Source organism: Amphiprion ocellaris, chromosome 10, assembly GCF_022539595.1.
Source record: "Amphiprion ocellaris isolate individual 3 ecotype Okinawa chromosome 10, ASM2253959v1, whole genome shotgun sequence".
Classification (NCBI taxonomy): Eukaryota; Metazoa; Chordata; class Actinopteri; family Pomacentridae; genus Amphiprion; species Amphiprion ocellaris.
In genome coordinates, this window is record NC_072775.1 from 4,524,975 (window position 1) to 4,550,263 (window position 25,289).

Sequence of the window (25,289 nt, forward strand, 5' to 3'; positions counted from 1 at the left end):
TATACTCTTCAAACACTTGCTGTACATTACTAGAAACAAAACATTTCTAATTTTAAAATCTATAGAAATACTAATTGTATAAAAAGTCAAAAAACAATATTCACACCTTTCAAAGCACCATGATTTAAAGTGATTTAAGTGGTTTAAAATGATTTTGACAGTTGTACTATTTTAATATAAAAGGTCAAAAGATCTGAACGGACAAGTTGTAAACTGCAACTTAAATGGCTGCACGATGCATAAGTTGCAGTCTTTTACATTATGTGAAAAAAAGTGCTTTAAAGCCGGCAGACGCAGCAGAGTGAATAATTTAGGGTTCAACTACAGTATGTTATTCAATGACGTAATCTCTTAAGCCTTTATTTTGAAAACGGAAGTGACTCTGTCACTTGACATGCGCAGATCAGCAGGAAGAAAGGCAGCAGCGATAACCAGCGGCGTAAAACTGTAAACATTAGCAACCCAGCCGACCTGTCTCTCCGGCTGGGATGGAAATATAAGGTAGAACCCTTTTCTAACATATCTGCTTCTTTGCTGCTTAACTGTCGCTGTTAATACTGTCAATACACGCCGTTCAGTGTTAACTTAATTAACGTACAGGCAGTTTCGAAGATCCAGTTCATGGTCTCTGACCTAATGGTGAGACTGACTCTCACACGGCCACAGAAACCTCCAACGTGTCGGCTAACTCATAAATATCTATAGTTATTGATGCAACTCGCTGTCTTTTGCTGTGTCTAGTCACTGTAACGTTTATAATGTGCTAGAAATCGGCTGTAGATTGACCACAACAGTGTTAGCTGTAGCACCTAGCTTTCTCAGACATGCTCGGGAAATGGTGTAAATTTACTAGTTAGCTACTGTTACTTCGTCGTTTTCTGAGTTCTCTGCCAATGAAATTAGACTCAGATGACCTAAATCCTTCTGTTTAGGTAATTTGTTTCTTCCGCACCTAGATGTAAACCTCGCTGGGATCTAATTCTTACCACACCGTTGGAAATTAGGATTCGTAGCTAACTAGCTAGCCAACTGTGCATCTGAAATAGCTAACAAGCAGCAGTTAGCCAGTCTGAGCTAAGCTACAGTACGTGTCAGTCATGCGAGGAATGCGTTCAGAAATACAGAAATACCGCTGAGTATTAACGTTACATAAACTGACAGGATTAATACTGGAGATATTTTAACACAAAGCTTATGAACTCACTACACCGCAGCAATAACCGTTTTGGCAGCTGGATTCTGTGGCGTCCTGATGTTCAAAATCTGTGTTCAGAGTTTAGTTTACTGTTGTTTCATCTGCAAATGAAGATGCCATAAGAAAAAGAGGTTCTGCAAGCACATTTTAGACAACTTTGCTGGCTCCATCCATCTCTTTAACCCTCCTGCTGTCTTTATTGATGGGCACCAAAAATTATTGTTTCCTTGTCTGAAAAAAATCCAAAAATTCAGCAAAAAAATCCCCCAAATTTCTTAAAATTTGCAAAAACCTTCAGGAAGAAAATTCTAATAATTCCTTAAAAGTTTCCCTTAAAAGTTTTATTTTAAGAAAATCCCCCAAATTTGGCAAGAAAATTCTTGTAAATATTTTCAACAAAATGAGTAAAAATCTTCAAAAAAAAAATCCTAAAAATATCTAAACTGATTCCATATATATCAGTAAAACTTCTAATATTTTCTTTAAGAACATTCACAAAAAAATCAAACAAAAACCAGCGAAATTTCCTTGATTTTGGTTGATTTTTTTGTGTGAATGTTCTTAAGAAACATTTTTAACATTTGTTTTTGTCTACCAAATATGTTCAGAGATTTCCCAAAAATGTTGAAAATGTGGACATCAGAAGTTTCACTGTGAAAATATGTTTTTTTTCTCCACATTTTCAAACTTTAAAACGGGTCAGTTTTGACCTGCAGGACAACATGAGGGTTAAATGATGGCATTCATTCACATATAGGCCACTTTTACATGAATGTTCCTCACAGCTTCAGTCAGACATACCAGTGACAATGACAGAGAGAGCCATGGTATGCATGTGGTATTTGTCATTCACACACGGTTAGAGAGTAAACAAAGAGATGTATAATACCTAATAATGCATCCCAAAACAAAAGACTAATTCCAAACTATTAGCAGCCTCTCAAACTGTCCAAACAACTTATAGCCTAGTTTATTTATCATTTTCTAAACACTGAAAGGTCCGTCTGTGATGATAATCTAACAATTACTTTACCAACTGTATAATACAAATATTTCGACAGCTGTAATGGAGCTCAGGACTCAACTTGAGGACTGCTACTGTGTACAAATGATTTATTGCAGCTTCCAAACTCTGACTCTGTATCGGCTCATCTGTCTAATATGAAGAAAGATACACAGTGTGACCAGCTGTTGGATCCAAATGAATGCTTTCTCCATTTTAGCAATAATTATGAGTAATTTATAAAGTATAAAGGAGTCTATCCCAGCTGACTTAGGGTGAAGGCAGGGGACACCCTGGACAGGTTACCAGTCTATTACAGGGCTAAATATAGAGACAAACAATCACACTCACAATCATACCTACGGACAATTTAGAATCACCGATTAACCTCAGCATATTTTTGGACTGTGGGAAGAAGCTGGAGTACCCGGAGAAAACCCACACAGGAAGCACATGCAAATCCATGCTCTTTATAGACTTTCTTTTATGTGAAGTTTACTTTTAGTTTTATTTAGTTTTCGTGTTTTATTCTGTATTATGTCCTGTTTATTTTAGATGTTCTCTCTTGTTTTATTTAAATCTTACCTGCCTGGTTCTTTGGTGTGATGTCGTCTTTCCAATTTTTTTTATTCTCAGATTTTTTGACTTTTAATTTTAACCCTCAATTTTGTTCTTTAATTTTCAAACTGCCTAGTTTTTTCTTGTTTGATTTGCGTGCTAATCTAGCTAATTATTCATTTAATTTATTGTCACTTTTTCTATTTATTTTAACTGACTGCTCTGACTTGTCCTCTTTATCTTGCTTGATTGTCTCTGTGTTTGCACGTTTTAACTGTTGTTCTTAAGGGTGCTATATAAATAAAGTTATTATATTATTGTTATTATGCTGGGATGCGAACTGGGGACCTTCTAGCTGCAAAGCAGCAATATAACCACCAAGCCACTGTGCAGCCCAATTTAATTACCTTATAGTACGTAATGTACTATATTTATGGAGCTTATGATGTATATTGTTTTTGTCCATACTGTGTCTGAGAAGGGTAGACGTGACATTACAGTCATTTTGACTGTGTTATGTGAGACTGTATTATATTGAAGAGGGAACATGTACTGCACAATTGTCTTTTAATTTAATGGAGGGCAAAACCTCTCTACAGATAATTATAGCCTCCAATTGAGTGTGACCTGTTTTACACGGTGTCAACGAGGCATACATCATACATTTTACAACACCCTGTTTTTCTGGAGGGTGATAATTTGGTTGCAGTAGATTGCACAGGTTTGATCTCAGTGTTGTTGAGGAAAAATGGCCACAGATCAAATTTGGTTGATAGCAGGAAAGAGGTGCAGCCCAGACTAGAATAAACCAAGAAAAAAGTATTAGACTGGGCTCATAGGAGGGAGTTTTTTTACTTTTCCATCAGGAAGCAGATATCATGAAACTTGATACAAAGAATTAAAAGTAAATGAAAAAGTCTCTGGTAAACACTGCTACGTTAAAATACATTTTATCAACTTCTTTTATATCTGTGGTGAGGACAGACTGACAAAGAGAGTCTAATTTGTTTTGATGTCTTTTACAGGTTACCTTGAAGGTGTGGGACCAAACATTGTTCTTCAGTGCATGGACTCAAAGCCAATGCGCAGGTAGGTGTGGTGTCAAAGTTTGTGAGCGTTTTGCAGAATGACAGTGATCCATCGGATTCTTTTCAGACACTTTGTCTTTTAACTATACTAGCTGCATGTCTTTTGTTATCTATCTGTTGGATGCTTGGATGATGAGGGGAACGGACCGAATCTAAGAGCTGCACTGAATGGATCCTGTTGTGTGCGTGTTTTATGTACTCTTAAGGAGATCTCATGTAGCTTGTATATTTAGTCTGCGTGCTCTGAAATGCAAATATAGAATTCTTGCTTTGTTACGTAAAACAATAAACAGTAAAGATAAGAATGCATAACAAGTGGCTCTTGGAGGCAGAAGTTAACTATAGGACTCTCAGTTTGCATCAGTTTATAGAATTTCAAAAATGATGAGAAGTTTGCTTGTGCTGTAAAACAGTAGTCCAAAACTCAACAAAATTGCTTTTACTCTTAGAAATTCAAACAAAAGCAGAAAGGCCTTATATTTAAGCTGCTGAAACTTTTATCTATTTATCTTGTTGCTTAAAAATCAGAATTAAAAATCATAGCGGATTATTTTCCTTTCAATCAGCTAATCATTTTTCAAATTATCAATCTTTATAATAAAAAAAAATCTAAAAGCTCTGGAATTTTTTTTGTCAATTCTCAAAGATTTTAGTACTGCAGGACTCACAGGGGACATAATGGCAAGGTCAGAATTAAAGCAGCAGTGCCAAGGTAACCAGACTTTATATTCACAGTATTATTCAGTGGTCTGTAATGCAAATGACGTCTTTCATCAGATCCTCTCTGTCTGCTAAATACGGAATGTCTGTGCTGTAGTTCATATAGACAAGTGCCCCTTTAATATCACAGCTGAGGTAGATTACAACCTGCCACACATGAATGTAGGTCTTTTATTACACGTCATTGTATACATTAAAGTAGTTTTGTCATGGAATAAATGTGTTTTCACTGTTTTAAAGAATATTTAGATTACTAAGATTTTTGAAAAACTGAACTGAGAGAAAAAAGCATAAGCAGTAAATATATTTCGAACACTATGAGTCATAAAAAATACTTGTCAGAAGCATGAAGCTATCGTTTATCCCTATCATAATGATAAATACACATGCTGTCGTGGATGAGTTGAAATGTCAAGGGTTTTTGGCTGATACTGAGAACATGATCTGAAGTGAATCCCTGTCTCAGAACCAAACTGATCCGGTGGCCACAGATCTAAAAAGATGGAGGAGTAGATTGAGTGAAGTGACTGCTGTGGATAAGTTTACATTCACTGCTGTACCTACGTCCAGTCATCCAACTATATTTATTTCAGCTGACCCCAGACTGTAGTTCACGTGTGAGCAACACCAGTACTCCTGTTTCATGCATCTATAAAACACACACTCATAGATCATTTTAATAGCCGTTTAAGAACTAAAATATTTCCAATACTAGTGGAAATTTGGCTAACAGGTAAATAAAATCCCTTCCCTTAATGTGTAGTGTGACAGATGCTGTTGTGTTGTTGAACAGAGTTCAGATCGATTTTTTTTTTCCACTTGAGCAGCAGGTTTTACACCAAACGGTGATGACATGAGTTTCCAGAGCAGCCTCTCAGCAGGAAGTAGATGCACTGTTTCCTCCCCTGTAACCTCGTAGTTTTATTAGCATCTGCATGTAATCAATGACTGACCATCAAATCAAATAAATTCAGTATGGTTCAAAAACATTTTGACAACTTTTATTCATAAATAACTTTTGATGTAACTGTACATCTGAAAATAAAGTGCAGAACTTGAACTGAACCAACTTATATACATCTTTAACAATACCTAAAGCTCAAAAATTGTAAACAATTGAACACTTTCACATTGTTTTTCTGTCTTATATCACTCCCCCTATATCACCTGCTGCTTAATGGGAGAACTGAGCTGCAGCTTGCCCTGCCACTACTTTTAATAGTGGTCTGAATGGTGTCAGGGTCATTCTCAAACACATTTGGAACTCATTGGTGAGTTTGGAATGATATTTAGTTTGATTATGTTCATAGTTGAGAAAGCTGCCTCACAGCTGTATGTTGAGCCAAACATAGTCAGCATGTGCAGGGCTATTTCCCTCTCGGTGACGCTTTATTTATTTTTCTATTTGTCTGTCCCTCGACTCTCAACTGGTTTCTGAATGCAGAGGTGTGATTTTTAGTGCCTGCAATGCAGAGACTTCATTGGCTAAGTAGCATCATGTGGGATGGCTGAACTCTGGTTGATTGGTCTGTGTGTTTCCTGAACTGATAACCGATGCTGTAAACACTGAAAAAGCTGCGCTGGTAAAATAGAAGCGACCTGTCAAATTTTAAATCCTGTTACAATTTACTGATTACAGGTCCGGGTACATATAAGATGGCGTTTGGGTCCGGATCTGGGACCGCGGTCCACCAGTTAGTGACCCCTGCTCTAGACAAATATGTCTTCAGCTCTTTTGAAGCTTTTGCCTGAATGTCTGTTGTTTAGTTGTGGGTTTATTTTCATCTCTGCACTGATCGTTTTCAGTTGTATCAGACCTGTGCTAAGTGGCCAGTCATTTTGTGCTGTTGCTGCTTCACACTACAAAGTTTCCACTGATGAAGTGGCAGGACAAGAATTATATTTTTGCTTTCCTTTTTAAAACCAAGAATTTCTCTCATATTCATGCACTTCCTACATTTAATGTATACCCTAGTTTTAGTGTTGTGAAGACAGATGGTGACTTAAGACTCAGTATTTGTACAATATTTTAATCAGAAAGTATGTTGTTCTTGTCACTAGAGGTTATAAACTGGACACAGGCTAAACTCCTCATTTGCTGAACATCAGCTTATGGATACATTCCAATTTCCCGATGCTCCTTAAATGCCTCACATTCAGGTTAGGTTAGCTAGTGGGCTACGCACAGAGAAGCTTCTACTTCTCAGGCAGCAAGTCACACAGGTGTGTAACCCAAAAAAGACTTTGAAAAAATTGAAATAAGATGTCCGAGGGGGTTTTCATCTGTCTACGCTGTTTTCTAGGTCTGGTGTTTTCTGTGAGGGAAGCATACTAAATGTCAAAATCAAAGCTGATCACATTTATTTAATTGTGGGAAGCAAAAAATCTTGATTAATATTTGTTTAGTTGTGTAGCTCTTATAGACACTTTAATTGATTGTGATTGTTCCTGTCTGACACCTAAAACTATTCATTCAGCTGTTACAGTGGTCCAGACATAAAGCGGTATGTTGCTCATTTTTTGTTAAAAAAAAAAAAAAAAAAAACAAAAGGAGGAGAAAGAGGAGGAGGCTGATGAAAAAGGAAAAAATCAGACACACCTGCTGATCAGAGTGCAGATACCAGCAATGAGATACTGACTGAGCCAGTGAAGAAGAACAAGTGCTGCTTCCAGCCCCAGTGACTCACACAGTAGCTGGTAATGTCAACCAGAGGACCTTCAAAACAGCCTAATGATCATCATGCACTTGCATGAAAGCAACAGCGTGAAATTGTAACATAGCCTCTAAAAAAATTGCACATACAAGCATTTTGGTTCCCCGATTTGTAATTTCTTGCACAAATGTTTCCAAACTTGGTATTAATGGATTAACAACAATACAAGGAGCAGTTTCACCACTAGAAAATGTCTGTGTGGTAGAAAGGTGAAATTATTTTTGAAACTGGTTGTTTGTGCCTAGAGGAAGAGGAACAAAGCCCTGTGGGGGAAAATCAACCAGACAACAACCAAAGTACTCTGCGATCTGTTCCTTACAAGGAAGGCTTATCTCTACTTCTCAGTTCCAATTTTTACTTTCTGTTTTATATTGTATGCCAAATGAAAACCAAGTATGTGTTTTACTCATTTAATTTTTGCCAATCTTTTTTACGTCAAGGACCACCAGCGCACGTCAAGACGCCACTGGAATGGACATCACCAGCCGCTGTACTCTGGGGGACCCCAACAAGCTCCCTGAAGGGGTCCCCCAGCCTGCACGCATGCCCTACGTCTCGGACAAACACCCACGGCAGACCCTGGAGGTGATCAACCTCTTAAGAAAACACCGGGAGCTCTGTGACGTGGTGCTGGTGGTGGGCGCCAAGAAGATTTATGCTCATCGTGTGATCCTGTCTGCCTGTAGCCCCTATTTCAGGTATGAACAGACACTTTAGCTATTTTATTCACAGCAAAGTTGGGAGTACCTGGTGCCGGCTGTATCAAAGCTGTATCTGTATTTCCTCTGTCTCTTCAGGGCTATGTTTACTGGAGAGCTGGCAGAGAGCAGACAGACTGAAGTGGTCATTCGCGACATCGATGAGAGGGCCATGGAGCTGCTCATTGACTTCGCCTACACCTCACAGGTAGGAGTAGTAGCATATCATTTGCATGCGGATGGATACTGAATTTAAAAATCAGGTTAATATTAGTTAAAAGAGGTAACATGATAGCTACCTGTGCTCCTGCAGAACCCACTGAACATGACTACATTTTTTACATATGGGTCTGCTTTAGTTGCAAAGGACTTTTTCTGTTTAAACAAATCCTAACAAGGGAAGGAGCTTTGTAAAGCCTGGGACAGCAAGTTGGAAGGTTTTGATATATTGTCTTTATCTATGACTATGAACATTTGGAAGGATAAACTTAAATTAAACAAAAATTCTCTTCATTTTGTACTTTGATATGAATTGTTTTTCAAAATTGAATAATAAAAGTAGCAATCAGGAGAAAAACTTTCCACAGACACCATATATTCTTCAGAATACAATAAGATCTGTAATAAAAAATGCAAGGAGTATGTCTCTGATGCTGACCTCCGCCCTCCCAGGTGACTGTGGAGGAGGGGAACGTCCAGACCCTGCTACCTGCAGCTTGTCTTCTCCAGCTGGCTGAGATCCAGGAGGCCTGCTGTGAGTTCCTCAAGAGGCAGCTGGATCCGTCCAACTGTCTGGGCATCAGGGCCTTCGCCGACACACACTCCTGCCGCGAGCTGCTCCGCATCGCAGACAAGTTCACCCAACACAATTTCCAAGAGGTAGGAAGATATGTGTAACTGTTCACTGTCCTGTAAGGCTCTTTAGCCACATATAGCATTGCATCAATATTACAAAAAAGCTACAGGGAAATTCAAACTGAAGGTGCAGAAAAGTAAAATGTAATTAGAGCGTGTTCAATTAATTATTTACATGTAATTTTTCAAAGCCAAACAAGCAGACTAAGTCTTTCATTTGTTATTTTATTCGTCAGACTTTGAATTATGCAGTTCTTGGAGATGCAAGATGAACATCATCATCGGTGTCGGCTGGGTCATTATAGAATTACACGACTTTTTGTATCATAGTTGACATTTTTGCTGTTTTCAGGTCTAAAATCAACATGGCCACCTATAACCAAACACCACATGGCATTTTTAGAGGAAGATTCTTCTTAATATTATATATACAATTGAGTAAAATTGAAATTGAAAGTTATTTATAAAGATTTTGTAGTAAACCTGTTGACAAGCGATAAATCCACACTTGACTCACACAATAGTTTATATTAAATAACTCAGAAAGCCTTGGAGTCTTGCCAGTCTGTTCTTCAGGAGGAAATGACATCATGTGGAGCAGGTCATGTGATCTGGAATTAACACACTTCCTTGAGAGGTGTTTTTGTAATGGGTAACTTAGTTGAAAGGGATTTCTTAGACACAGGTACAATCTGTTATTTTCCATATAAAATTTGATATATTGCTAAAAAAGAAATATCTGTCATGATTATCTGAACTTAATAAAATGAACACAATCAAAACTATTTCTGAATAAACTCATTTTATTATTGTTTAGCTAATTAGAAGGTGGTTGTTATTAAATTCAGACGGTTATTTAGTTGACATTTTAGTGATATCCAGTAATTTTTTATTAATAAGTGATTGTTTCCATAATAAATAATTCTGGAATTTGTTAAGACATGATCATAATGAACATAAAAACATTGTTTTTTTTTTTTAACTTTTAATAAAAATGTATGCAAGATATATCCCATAGACTTCAAAAGTCCCTCAATTATATATTGACCAGGCTGATGAAGGCCTTAAAGTGAGATCTCGGTATCAGGAAGATAACACCTGTCAGCCTTGAAGTTTACAGTTTAGTTTGTAAATGTTCCATAAAAACATTACATTTAACTAGTTTTCTTATTTAGTGTACTGAATGTATACATTTAAAAACTATCGTATTTTTTATCTGCACCTGCCTTTACAGTAAGAATAATGACAATATTAATAACCTGTTAATTCCTTTACAGTCGAGATGTGATGGTTTATGTAGTTAAATGGATAAATATGTGCATACCTCAATATCTGCCCTGGCAATCAGCCAAAATGAGATGGAAAATATTGGTAGGTCACAAATGGCCTGAAATTTAGTATCATGCATGCTGAGTTATTTTCAGTATATAGACAGCGCCACACTTAGATTTTAGTCTTCCTTCTATCCTACCACACTGCTGTCAGCTGCTGTTGCCACATGGTTAGTCTTTGTTGTGCTCCTGTGTGTCTGTAAAAACAAGTTTTGAAAACTCAAAAGAATTTGGTTAGTGCAGTAAAACAAGCAATAACATGCGTCCTGTGTATCTACAGCCTGGTGCTCCTTATTGAAAGCATGTGAAACGAAGCATGTGTCAGTTTACATTCACCTTGTCTCATAGCTCAGCTTGTTTTCTGCGTCTCTCTCCAGCAGTGTTTGTTTATCCTTCTTCCAAGCCTCAGGATGTGTGCACACACTAACTAATAGAGTTGTTGGAGTGATTCTGAGTTTGGTGTTATAATTTAACGAAGCATTGTCAGCATGGAAAAAGACCAGACAGTCTATTGACTCATGATTGTGAACTCCAGATGGAGGCATGTGACTGCAGGGTTAAGTGGTAAGACGGCACAGAAGAGGGAAGCTGTCACTGCAGCACGTTCTGAAAAGTTTCATAGCCCTGTAGCAGAATAAATGTCTGCAGTCAAGCAGAAAGACAGAGGACATGCTCTCTATTCATGATGTTTTGAGGTGCAGCAGGTAGAAGTGTAACAGTGGATTTGCTTATGTGAGTAGTGATTATATTTTATCTCTGAGGAGTTCAGCAGTTAACTGTATGAACTGTAAATGACTGGTATTAGAGATGTCTACATCAGGTGTCCTTTGGCTCTGATCCCAGTCTGAGTGGTTTAACACTGAGTATCTGCTGATGGTGAGTCCAGTCTGGTCCTTATATCTAACTAAATGCTGATTAAATATGGAGGGTATTCCATAGGTTTCTGATGCGCTTAGGTGGAAGTGGTGGGTTAGCATTTTCAGACTGTCTTTTTGAGCTTATCAACCATGACTTTTTTTCTTTATTTTCTCTGTAGAGGTGAAACATGTTACAGGAGCCTCCATAATCTCAAGGTTGAACTAGGCTGTTCAAACACTTTCAGTGCTGATTAACTCTTGACGACTTACAGTAAACAGATGAAAACACTCTTTAACTAGGCAAGATTAAGGCTTCCAAAGAGACGTGCAAACTGTAACTCAACAAAGTTTGAGAGTTGAAGCATTACTCTCGAAATACCACCGACATTGATCCTCCTGCCCTTCAAAAGCATCTGTCAAATGAATATATGTTGCCAACAATGCTTCACGTGTTGTGCTAACTCACACACACAACATTATATTTTAACAGAATGAACAGTATTGACCGCACCCAGGTGAGGTTATTGCTGCTATGTTAGCTTAAACAAAATAAAGTTGTGTGTTGCAGCTGTTACAATTTACAGACCATAACAGCAGCATTTCAGAATGTAATAATTTTTGATGAAATGCTGATAAGATTAACAACTTAAACTCATGCCATAATTCTACTATATTGGGGGCAGTGGACGTGCAATGGTTAAGTCTCTGGACTACTGATCAGATGGCCAGTGGTTCAAACCCTGATGCAGCTACTGTTGGGCCCTTGAGCAAGGCCCTTAACCCTTCCTGCTCCAGGGGGCGCTGTACTGTGGCTGACCCTGTGCTCTGACCCTGATTGCGATAAGCGAAAAGCGACATTTCACAGTGCTGTAATATATTTGTGACAAATAAAGGCAAATTATTTAAGTATTATTATTATTAAATTAATAATTATCATTAATAAATTATTAATTGTTATTGTTATTAATAATTAGTATTATATCCAGCTCCTGTCATAGCTGGGGTACTTTCACTTATTGCAGACCATAACAGAAACAAGTTTCCATGCAGTATCTGTTCTCATGACAATACTTCTGAGCTGCAAGTTGGATGGTTAATACAAGTTATACTGGCCAAACCAAATGGTTTCTGGGTCATCCTTGTTTTTTCTTGTGAAACTATTATATAGCTACTGATAACGCTGAGTGTTCTCGTGGTTCACCAGACCAGAGGAGTCATTATTGCCTCTGAGGTCACAGGGTGGAGAACCTCTAGAACCACAGTTGTTAGTGGGTGTTTTTTGACCAAAGGCCGGAAGAGGCAACAACACGAACCACACAAAGTGTAAAAAGCGGAAAAATGGTGAATTCATGCTTCATCAGTCTTTTCAAGCCATAGTTTTTGGTTTCACCAAAGACAATACTTCATTGAAGACGAGTAACAGATTGATCTGCCAAAATGTACAATCTGGTTTCTTAGCTCCATTTAAAGATCAGCCGCTTCTGTGAATTTTTCCACGTGACCTTTGGGGGACTGTCTGCCGCACAGTGAATAATGACACAGTCCTGAGTAGAGCTTGTAAATGCCAAGAATAAAAACCACTAGGAAGTGATATGGCTTTGAGATTTTTCACTGAGACACTTTGAGCAGCCGGTAAAAATGTTCTGCCTCTGAGTCAGTGTGAAGGAGAAACCGTGTTCGGACTGTTGAGCTGAGTGGGTTGGCACATCAACTGACACACTGCCAGCCTTGTTGTCTTCTTCTGACTCTTGTCCTTGCTGCCTCAGGTGACAAGTGAGAGGTTTCTGGCATGTGTGACACATTGTGATTGTGTGATAAACAAGCTGACACACTGACTGACAGAGAAACAGACACATAGTGACGGTTTCTGAACGCTTCTTTTCCTCATTTGGTGGAAAGTGAAGATGTCTGTCATATTTAAAGGTGTGTCACATATGTAGTATGTATTGAATATACACACTACCTTTCAAAAGTTTGGGGTCACTCAGGCAATTTCATGTTTTCCATGAAAACTCACACTTTTATCCATGTGCTAACATAACTGCACAAGGGTTTTCTAATCATCAATGAGCCTTTCAACACCATTAGCTAACACAATGTAGCATTAGAACACAGGAGTGATGGTTGCTGGAAATGTTCCTCTGTACCTCTATGGAGATATTCCATTAAAAATCAGCTGTTTCCAGCTACAGTAGTCATTTACCACATTAACAAGGTCTGGACTGTGTTTTTGATTCATATAATGTTATCATCACTGAAAAAAATGGGTTTCTTTCAAAAACATGAAACTTTTGAATGGTAGTGTGCATTTTTGAAATACACAAAGTATTTTCCTTGTTCTTTGTATAGTTCTTTATTTTTTTCCTTTAGTGTCCATGCTTCTACTACACAGACTTAGTTCATCCACACAGGTGCTTTCACTTACGTTGTCTCATTACAGTTTTTTTTTACTGACTGACATCTTCCTCGTCTCCTGTTTGATTTGCAGCACCTGCCAGGGTGTGCCAGTATACACCTTTTTGTGGTTTGTTTTTAGTTCATAATGTTTGGTAATGTTTTCAAAACATTCCCTCCAGCACATAACACTTAACTGGATATTGACATGTAGTATAGATAATTACAGCAAAAAGTAGTTCCATCTTTGTGAGGTTGTCCTGTTTCTAAATGAAGAACTTATGTAGCGATGTTATGAGTTTACAGAACAGCTTGGTTGCATGAAGGCACTTACTCGTACTTTGCATGCAACACAAACTGTAACTTGAATACTAATGTTCATAAAACGCAGTGGAGACTTGCTGGTCTGCAGCTACAGTCTAAAATACATTCACTGACAGTTTATGAGTCTTCATCTGAGCTCCTTCATCCACCTCATCTGAAGGTAAAACGGCTACATCTGGTGGATAGTTTGTGTCATGACATTCTTTGCAAACAAAATCAAATGGATGCTTCGGATCATTAACTTCTGTGACCTTTCTCACAGCACACATTTTGACTTGTCACAGGAAAGCCAGAGGAGCCATATTTTATTGGCAAAGGCTCAGTTCCATTAAGAATCCTGGTAATCCATTACAGTGAGCCAGAATCATGGAACCAGCTCAGTTCAGTAACTTTTAATGTCCTCAGCTACACTTGTGCTTTCCTGCTACGAAAATGCAAAATGTGCTGTAACAAACGTCTGTACCAGAAATGCTGAAAAACTCTTAAGGATCCCACCACCATTAATTGATTGATTGGTTACACTCGTGTGTGTCCTGAAAAATTGATCGTAACTCATCAGTTAATTGTGTAAAGTACAACACTGAAATTATAATAAATTTGAAGTATGCATTCTCAGAAGATTACCAAAATTTACATTAAGAAAGGTTGTATATTTGTTGTTGCAGAAATTTGTTTTCATGCATTCTGAGAAACTTAAATTGCTTCCACAAGGAGCCAAAAAAAGCTTGTTTGATTACATCTGTGAAGATTCCCAGTCATCCAGGTCATGGTAATCGTAGGAGTGTCAGTAAAAAATCATCTTGTTTCATCACAAGGCTGTACAGTGACAAAGGCTGATTTGCTGATCCATGGGTGCAGACCTTGAATGCTGCTCTGTCCTTTACTGATGGATCTTCTCTGTTTTCTCAGGTAATGGAAAGTGAGGAGTTCATGCTGCTGCCTGCCAACCAGCTGATTGACATCATCTCCAGCGATGAGCTGAACGTGCGGAGCGAGGAGCAGGTTTTCAACGCTGTGATGGCCTGGGTGAAATACAGCATCCAGGAACGCAGACCTCAGCTACCCCAGGTTTGTTGCAGAGGAGGAAAAAAAAATGACTGAAACTGGAGCCACTGGACTTGCATCTGTGGCAATTTTGGATGGATTATGAATTAAATCTCGATTTCTGCTTTGGTATTATATTTCAATAAACTAACTGTTCACCTCTTATGTGATTTAGTCGCCTTCAGTTGTAATGTTGATCATATTGCCAGAATGTCAAAAATGTCAGGAGGGTTGAATAATTTTTGCATGCAACTATATTTAGCACCTCTGTGTTTGATTATCACATTGCTGTCTGCTGGTTTATTGCCATTCTTGACACTTCTTTTAACTTGTTAACTTGTATGTTTGTCCTGCTATTGTCTTCATTATTTCTGTTCATGAAGTGTTGAGACACTCGCATGCTTATGCACTTTAAGTACTGACATGTGGAGTTTTGTGTTCTGCAGGTTTTGCAACATGTCCGCCTGCCGCTGCTCAGCCCCAAGTTCTTAGTCGGTACTGTGGGTTCAGATCCTCTCATCAAGAGTGACGAGGAGTGCAGGTAGGTGCTGTAGCTGCAAGGAAACAATCGTTCAGATGTTCTCGGTGGGGAAAATGCTGCTGGTGCAAATCTGGATCTGAGAATTTTCCGGTGTCCTTAACCTGAATGTTTTCTTGTTGGATCCAAAATGAATGGTTCAAAGTGGAGAAGATGCAGAGACAATATAATTGATTTATGGTTAACATCAGAATCTCTCTGTTTCAGAGACCTAGTGGATGAGGCTAAGAATTACCTGCTGCTGCCCCAGGAGAGGCCGCTGATGCAGGGACCCAGAACCCGACCGAGGAAACCTATTCGATGTGGAGAGGTTCTTTTTGCTGGTCAGAAATTAAAACTGTTGTTTTCTTTAACATCAAATCATATTTTTAGCTTTTCCAGAGGATTAATCTTAATCTGTAACCACCATTACCTGTGTAAAATAATTATAAAAACTGTGTCCTGCAGCGTTTTATCTTAATTTTACAGTGTTTATTCTTCTTTGTATCCTCCCTGATGTCCTGTAGTTGGTGGTTGGTGCAGCGGAGATGCTATTTCCAGTGTGGAGCGCTACGATCCACAGACCAACGAGTGGAGGATGGTTGCATCGATGAGTAAGCGGCGATGTGGAGTCGGTGTCAGCGTCCTGGATGACTTGCTGTATGCGGTGGGAGGACACGACGGCTCGTCATATCTCAACTCTGTGGAGAGGTCTGCCTCCATCGCCAGTGTTCTGTTCTTAGACTCAATGAGTCACTCTCACATTTCTGAAGCTGAAAATTCGATATTTTTCCTGTCCAGATATGATCCCAAGACCAACCAGTGGAGCAGTGACGTGGCCCCAACTAGCACATGTCGTACCAGTGTGGGTGTCGCTGTGCTTGGTGGATATCTGTATGCTGTGGGAGGACAGGATGGGGTTTCCTGTCTCAACATTGTAGAGAGGTATACTGTGTACATCGTAACCTGACCCTGTTTCTATTCCTTCATACTAAAATGACCAAACTGAAACCTGCAACTTTGTAACTTGTGGTAGGTCTTTATGATTATAGCCAAAAAGACGATCACTGTTACTTTATTCACTGTTGAGATCACTCGTTTTTACCATCTTTATAATTTATTGAAACAGAGCACTACTTTGATGACCTTACGTTTCTACTAATGTACAAATCTACCTAAAAATAAAGTTCTTCTTTTCATATTAGTGCATCTCCTAGAGGCAAGATATTACTAAAATTGCACCCAAAACACTTACACTATACACAAACCAACATTCCCTACACGTCTCACATGCAGGCTAAAGTAAAAGCTAACAAAGAGAAGCCTCTAGTCTCCATTCAGTTACCGCAGCAAAGCAGTTCAAACAGGTGTGGAATCAAAAATTACTTTGGAAAAGACTGAAATGAGATGTTCTATAGTCAGACTTTGTCAAGCTGAAACTAAGTGATTTTATCTACATGGGCAGCTTCCTGTGTGCTGAGTTTTCCATCATTTTAAACATCAGTATAACACAGGATCATGTTCCTTTAAATGTGAGAAGTCATGAATAATACATGATTATTTGCGCAGGCCAGACTTGGAGGTTATTCCTGCTTTCATGATTAACATGATTGAAAAGCCAACTGCAGACATGATGTGAGCATATTATCCTACAGAATACTCTGCATGGTTCTGGGTAATGGCTGTGTATAATAGACTGCCAACCTGTCCGTGCTCCAGGTATGATCCTAAGGAGAACAAATGGACTCGTGTGGCCTCAATGAGCACCAGGCGACTCGGTGTAGCTGTGGCCGTGCTGGGAGGATTCCTGTACGCTGTCGGAGGGTCTGATGGGACGTCACCATTAAACACAGGTGTGGTACTGAGCAAGCACAATGTTAAATATGACAAAAGTGTCATTAGGCTCTTAGTACACAAGTTAATGTTAATGTACGTTGCAGTAAGGACACATAGATGAGTAACAAGACTTAGAAACTGACAGTCGCTCACACTCAACTGAATGTCATCAGGTTTTTGAGACATAATGCAGAGTGTTAATATTTGTTCCAAAATTTTCTTTCCTCCTCAGTGGAACGCTACAATCCTCAAGAAAACCGCTGGCACACTGTGTCGCCTATGGGAACCAGGAGGAAGCACCTCGGCTGTGCGGTCTACCAGGACATGATTTACTCTGTCGGAGGGCGAGACGACACCACGGAGCTGAGCAGCGCCGAGCGATACAACCCCAGGACCAACCAGTGGTCTCCTGTAGTGGCCATGACGTCCAGACGGAGCGGGGTGAGTGTGTGGACCTAAAGCTGCACTGTATTTAACTTGTTAAGTTTTATGATATGTGTCATTTTAGGTTGAGAAAATGGATATTAAGGCATTGTAATGCTTCTGCTCAATGCTATAGTCCATTATGTGAGGCAGAGGTATAATTATGTGTGTCTGTAGGTGGGCTTGGCAGTGGTTAATGGTCAGTTGATGGCAGTAGGAGGCTTTGATGGAACGACGTATCTCAAAACTATAGAAGTCTACGACCCTGACGCCAACACATGGAGGTAAATGACACTTTATAACAGGAGTACATTAGACTACATTACATACAATTCTGGAACAAATACTGTATAAAAGGACACTCTTCAATACTTAGATCTGCCTCAGTACCACAGTTTACTGTCAGATGCTGCTAGTTTTAAAGCTGCTTCCAAAACCTCTGTCCTTTGTCACTTCGTCTGGTGAAGGAAAAACTCCCTAAAAACAGGAAAACAAACCTACAGAAGAGCAGCAGAGAAGGAATCTGTCTTCCAGGATGGACTGACATGCAATAAGTGTCTTGTGCACAAATAGTAAAGGCAGTAAAATTACAGAAAGCACAATTAAAATGATAGAATCTAATTAGATATAAACAGTATTATCCAGGAGGATGCTGAGCAGTTTCTAGCCACATGAGCTCTTCTCTCCTGCGGTGCTTTATTAGTAAAACTAATAGTTTTGCAGATTGGCTGCTTTTTTGTTGGCAGAGTTTTTGTTGATGTTTATGTTGTTCATCTTGGCAGTTTACTTTCTTTTGAGTTGTCACACATCCAAAAGTGCACAGACTGCTTTTGTCTGCAGCTACAATTACAGCCACAGTTCGTTTGTATGGACACCAGAGACTGGCTGATATCTAATATTTGACAATAGCAGCATCTGCTCTAGGCAGTGTTATTTTCACTGTTGGTAATTAGTATGTAAACTTCAGTATGTGTCTCAGCTTTTCTTCTGAGAGTAAGCCATTCGATGCAAAACTAATTAGAAATGTTCATTTTAAGTTTTTTTTAGTTTGACAGCACAACTCAGAGTGTGATACAATAAAAAAACTGATGTTTTTTTCTACTTGAGGCTTTTGAATTTGAAGTCAAAACCAAGCAGTGACGAACTTTAGCTTTCACTTTACACCATTTACAGCGTATAGATACTTGCATTTTTTATATTGATATTAGGGATATACGATATTGGCTTTTTTTTTTGCCAATAACCGATATTGTCCAGCTCACAATTTCCAATTCCGATATCAACAGATACCGATATATGTGGACTATTTAACTAATTTTAGGAAACATCACATATCTCCTGTGGTGGAATTAACACATCATGCCTCATTTAGTTTTGATGCCCCATTGGATGTGTTCTCAAATGCAACAAGGCTTTCTAAATGTAAACACTGTGAAAAATAAGAAAAACTACTTCAACCTAAGTTATGGAAAAAATGCCATATTTATTTTTCTTTAATTGTCTCAAACAGCAGTTCACTCCTTCACTCTATGAGTCCGGTAAATGCTGGCGAAATCCATACATTATTTTATTGGTTTTCATGATGGGAAAAAAAACAGATAACGACATTGACCGATATTACATTTTTATGTCAATATCGGATATCCCTAATAGATATCCAAAAGTATGTGAACAGTAGAGTGAAATTTCACCCTGGCAATGTGTTTTACACTTGAATTTTCACAGTAAGATTTTATAGATATGTCACTGATATAATTTTCAACCACTATGGAAGGAAATATAATTGATTTTATCTGTAAAACTGCATGTTGATGCATGTTTGTTGGGATAATATTTATTTAAGGTTTGCATCTGAAGCATCTCTTTTAATTTCCTGCTGTCATAGAAGAATAAATTTAGCATATTGAACATTATGTGATTTATTATCTAGAAAAAATACAGTAGTGGAATTTTTTTTTGTGGATACTATTAAAATTTTACACAATCTCAAATATTATCATGAAGTATTTGTGGAAAAATCTTTTTTGTGTTTCAAAGGCGTGGCTGCATTAGACAGACACAAACGAATGGAAATGATATTTTTTTTGTTTATTGTTTATAAGAAAAACTAACAAAACTAAAATCTACCAAAATAACCCAATACTCAAAATGTGTTATTTTTATGGAACCAATGAATTTCAAGTTTTTATTGGTCTTTTTTAGGATTTGTTCAGTATTATGGCTGTGATTGTACTAAAAGAAATTGCACTTGAAGACCTAAGAGTGATTCTTAATGCAATATGCATGCAAATGTATGGGGTGTCTGAAAACTTTTTTCCACAACTGTATTTCCTCACTTGTTTTGTGCTAAAATTGGAAATTAACAGCTTTACAAAAATGACTTTTAAATGAGAGACTCTATGATTAATTAAAGCATCAAGGCTTTATGTGAACATCATTTTGCCTTCATAAGTACAGACTTGCTAAACTGTAATTAGCAGTTAAAATTCACTTTCTCAGTGTTTTGATTTCTCCCACTCGCTGCTGTGTCCTTGAACTGTGAACACTTTGAAATCTGTTTTCCTTCACCTTCTCTCTAGGTTGTACGGAGGAATGAACTACCGCCGGCTAGGTGGAGGGGTGGGCGTCATCAAAATGACTCACTGTGAATCCCACATATGGTAACGCTGTCCTCCCCCCTCCTCCCTCTCACACACCTTCACTTCTCATCACGTCGCCATGGATGCTTCTTTTTGCCGACTCTCGTGCCTCCAGTAGAGACGCTGTGAGAGAACCGGTGAGGAGGGCGGAGTCGGGGTTTCGGGAGGCGAGACGGAAAAGAGGGACAAACTTTTGAACTCTAGTTCATCTCCAACCCCCCCTCACTACAAGGTCATTAACTTTAAAAACACCCTGGCTGTCTTCGCTGACGGACCGCGGTCACCATGAAGTGCACTGAGAGCAGAAGTCTACCTTTAATGCTTCCAGTTCAGAGAGGTCTTAGATCTCCATGTGTGACGGGAGCTCACTTTGACTGAGACTGCTGCTGGGGAAGTGGGGGGGATGAGCTCATGTCTGAGGTTTCTAGGGGGGAATTTAAAAGCATTGGGTCACTGAAGGAGGCCCGTGAAAGCCTTAATTTGGCTTTAACCCCCAAATTCTGGCCACTGACCACCAGTGACTTTGAAGGAAGCAGCCAGCAGACCAGCAAACCTTCTCCTCATTGTGTGGGACTGATTATTTCCTGGAGACGCTGCATACTGACTGTCAGAGGTAAATCCACGCTCTCTCATTCTGTTCGCTTTTGGGTTTGAATCATACTGTACATCTCAAGTAGCATTAAACAGTAAAAAAGCTGGATGTCCAGAGAGGAAAACACTGAGGTGTCTCACTAAAAATGGCCTCCAGAGAAGTGCAGGAGAAGGATGTAATAAACTTCATCCAACAGGGGGGACTTTAAAATTCGGGGTCGACAGATGTGGTTTTTCAGAGCTGATTAGTAGTAATCAAAGAGACAGACAACGGATATTTGGGAACGATATCTGGAGCAAAAATGAAAATCTTGGTGTCAAAATGCCAAACTTACACAGAAAACTTCAGTAAAAATCCTTTATTTATTTATGTTTTGCATAAGGTATGTTTAAGTAAGCTAAACTTTCCAACATTTATCCTTCAGAGCACCAATAGAGCAAAGACGGCTCCATCAGAGCCAAAATAGTGCATTTTAAAATATAATTATTTACCAGGATTCTGTTTAAAAATATAAAATGATACCAATAATTGGGACAGTCGGTCGACCCCTAATTCTAATCAGGAGTTTCTTTTTTTCTTTCTTTTTTTTTTTTTTTTGCTGACTTCTGTGATAAATCTTCAAGGTCTCAACGTGCTTCAAACAACAATCACCTGTGAATGTCAACACTCATAATGCATTTAAGAGTAACTTGGCCAACTTTAACTGGCAAGTGACACATTTCTAAGAGCTTTAAAGGTTAATTCTTGCAGTTTTTTTGTGTTTTTGTTATTGTCAACAATTCTAACAAAAAAGACCAAAACCGGCAAATGTTGCTCAAAAATGAAAAAGTGGTGAGTTTGGTGTTTTGTTTGTCTGTTTTCAGCAGCACATTAGTACACATTTGGGACTCTGGTGAGTAATTTAGGGCAGCATGAAGGTGTACGTGGCTCTGAGTCAGAATGAAAAGAGGAAAATACAGAGGAACACAGTGTAACGGCGTGGGTTACTGATGTGTTTTTAGACAATAATGGAACAGAGAAATAAGAGATTCGAGGATTTGGATACACACTCAAATCAATTTAATGTTTGTTTTGGTCTTTTTTGTGGAATTTGTTTACATCAGAGTTCCCCTTGAAAGCTAATTTTCCTCATTTCAAAGTAGCCGCATCACAAACTCGCTGGTTTTAAACTAAATTCCATTAAAAGTGGCGAAATTGTCAGTCGTAAAATCACTTTCTAACACTGAAACCAGCAACCTATTGTGGACACGGCTGATTTTAGTGTCTGTCTCACTGTAATAAAGGTAGAAAAGAAATCTAGAAATGCCTGAAGAGAAGTGCTGAAGTTCAGCGTAAAATTAAAAACATCCCGCACTTACTCTGGTGCCATTTTTCAGGCTTCTGTTTGATCCTCTGGGTGACAGATTTACCACGATGTAGGCGACACCACAGCTCACTTATAGACTACATTCTATAGCTAAAACCGCTACTTTTTTACAGCACTGATCACAAAAATCCGACATGTTACTGAACTGGATGCCTCTTACTTTGAAATCTGTGCTGAAAATTGTGAGTTTCCTGTTAAAAATGTCGTTAAAAAGATGGCCCACGTGAATATAACTCTCAGTGCATTAATGAAGTAACAGTTATAGTCAGTATTTGTTCACACAGGTCTATTTTGCTCTGCTTTCTCCTTGTGTTGGTTCAGTCGTCACACAGTGTAACGGCGTATTTACGGCTAATAAACGGTCCCTGGTTGTACAGCTGATCTCAATGTGAAACACACAGTTTGAGTAGATGTTTGGATGAATCGTCTCAGAATTTATTGCACTGTGATTGGAAATGTATTTTAGATTTTATCTTTTCTTGTTGTTTTTGTTTCTTAATTATATTTTATATGGGTGTTTCCAGATATATGGGGAGGGGAAATCATCAGCCGGGGAATCAAAACATTTCAGACGTGGATTTCACACGCAACACTACATGTTCACACTCGCTTTTACACACAGTCGATCACAGCTCTGCACTTTAAACTGTGTGCGACAAACAGGAGGACACGGGGGAAGATGTTGTGCTTTAGTTTTGCCACACATTCGAGAGCAAGCAGCCTGAATGTCAGCGTTTATGTTCGATAATGTGGCAGATTTAGATTCGGTTGGGGTTTAGTCGTCTGTGCTAGTCAGGGGGGAGGGGGGTGGAGGAGAGGTTATGGATCGTGTAGTTACTGTATGCAGATCTTCACGTTTAAAGACGAATGTTTGTGCTTCGGGACGCTCACTTGACCTGTTGAATCTGAACATTTCATGCAACTTTTAAACGAAAACGTTGAGGAAAGGCCCTGCAGCTTGTGTTACAAACTGTACCGGTTGTGTCTCAGTTTCTGAACAAAAACCGTTTGCCTGCTTTTTAAAAAAAAAAAATCTCTTAAGCATATGTTTGCTGTTTTTTTTTTTTTATTTTTCACTGCCACAGAAGGAAATCCCACTCAGTTGAAGAGCCCATGTATGTTATTACTTTGGTCTTAGGCAGCCTGATTACTGTCTAGGACAGGAGTGTCAAACTCGTCTTAGTTTAGGTTCCACATTCAGCCCAATTTGATCTCAAGTGACCAGTATAATCACAGCATAATAACCTAGAAAAAAAAAAAACACAACTCCAAATATTTCTTGTTTTAGTGCAACAAAAGTACATTCTGAAAATGTTTACATTTAATGAATTATCTTTTTACAAAACATGAACAGCCTGAAATTTCTGAAGAAAAATAAGTTCAATTTCAGCAACATTATGCCTCAGTTTATCATTTCCACATTACAACTTCCAGATCACAGAGTGTGCAGGAAGGAGCAAAACATTTTGTCACAGATATCTGGAACTGAATGAGTGACTAACTGAATGAAAATATTTTACTTTATGATCAAAACGACAAAAATCAGACAAAAAAAGACACAAAACAACAAAAACAAGACAAAATATTACAAAAAATAGATGCAAAACAACACGAAACAAAACAAAAAATTACACAAAAAAGTTACAGTGACAAAAAAGTGGACAAAGGACAAAAATGAGACAAAAAATGACATAGACACAAACAAGACCAAAAATAAAAAAAAGAGAAACAAAACAACAAAAAAACTCCACAAAACAACGAATAAAGCAAAACACAAAATGACAAAAATAAGATTAAAGAAAACAAGGGAGACAAAAAAAACACAAAACGACAAAAGACAACAGAAGTCAGACAAAAAACAAAAATGTAGTATTTTACTTTTTAAATTATTTTAATTTTATAATTTTACAAATTTACAATCTGCAGTTAATGTCCTTTCTGTAATTTTTACACTTTACAAAGTCATCCCGCGGGCCGGATTGGACCCTCTGGAGGGCCAGTTTTGGCCCACGGGCCACATGTTTGACACCCCTGATCTAGGACATTGATCACTGGCTTATAGTCCACCTTCTTTCCAGCTGTAAGGGCACAGTTTTCAGTTTTCATGTTATGCAATGAGTTTCAAATCCTTTTTTTTTGGTAAAGTCTTTACTCCATTTCTTATTGATGATGTAAAGGCTTTAAAAGTATGGGAGGCAGGTCAACCTAATATTTGAATTGTTTGAAATTAGTCAAAAAGACATAAACATAAAGGAATTTTCTTCTTTAACAGGCCTTCAGCCAATGATTGTTTTCGTTGTCAGTCTGTTGAGCATCTCTTCGATCAATCGATTAGTTGTTTGGTCTGTAGTTTGTCAGAAAATGCTGAAAAATGTTATCAGTGGTTCCCAAAGACCACAACAATGTCCTTAAATGTTTTGTGTTGTCAACATAACACAACATATTCAGTTCATTGTCACAAATTTAAGAAGCTGGAATTAGAGAAATTTGACTTTTTCTCCCCTGTAATTACTCTACTAATAAGTTTACTGTCATGGAGGAGTGAAGAAACCAGCAAATATTCAAATTTAAGAAGCTAAAAACAGAGAAATTTGACTTTTTTCCTTTAGTTACCAATTGGTTTACAGTCATGGAGGAGTAAAGAAACCAGCAAATATTCAAATTTAAGAAGCTAGAATCAGATAATTTGGACTTTATTTTGTCTTTAAAGGTTATTCCAACAATATAATCGATGTTTGATGTTTTTGATTAAGTGATTAATCATTGCATCTCTGTTCCTCTTATTTCCTGACAGCTGACGTAGTGCTAACTATACTGTTACAGACCAAAGTAGTACAGCTACATTTGGCTTCCAGACTGAGTGGAGTTTCTCTTTAATCATGCAAGTTACTAATGATGCATTGTGATTGTCAGCCAGCCTTCAGTCAGCAGCCTTCCTTCAGATGTCTGGTTCTGAGTAGCAGCTTGTCTGTTCAAACATGGCTGTACTCGCAGGTGTTTGTTTTCATGTATCAGAGCATCTCTCAGCTGCTCTGGATTCACCATGTTACACTATGACAAGGATTAAAGTTTTTCCCTGGGAAATTAAACATGTCAGAGGTTTTTTTTGTGTGTGTATAATCGTGTGAAAGGTTT

General features: G+C 38.3%; 1 protein-coding gene across 1 annotated transcript; it reads left to right on the forward strand.

The window, feature by feature from the left end:
• The first annotated feature begins 382 nt into the window (after positions 1 to 382).
• On the forward strand, positions 383 to 25,243 carry klhl20 (kelch-like family member 20). Its single transcript, XM_055014482.1, has 14 exons — positions 383 to 501; positions 3,782 to 3,845; positions 7,719 to 7,976; positions 8,076 to 8,184; positions 8,649 to 8,855; positions 14,647 to 14,805; positions 15,228 to 15,322; positions 15,527 to 15,642; positions 15,826 to 16,009; positions 16,100 to 16,243; positions 17,018 to 17,151; positions 17,367 to 17,575; positions 17,735 to 17,841; positions 20,137 to 25,243. Exons 2-14 carry the CDS (start codon positions 3,823 to 3,825, stop codon positions 20,219 to 20,221), a joined length of 1,830 nt encoding a protein of 609 aa, XP_054870457.1. The 5' UTR covers positions 383 to 501; positions 3,782 to 3,822; the 3' UTR covers positions 20,222 to 25,243.
• Positions 25,244 to 25,289: the final 46 nt, after the last annotated feature.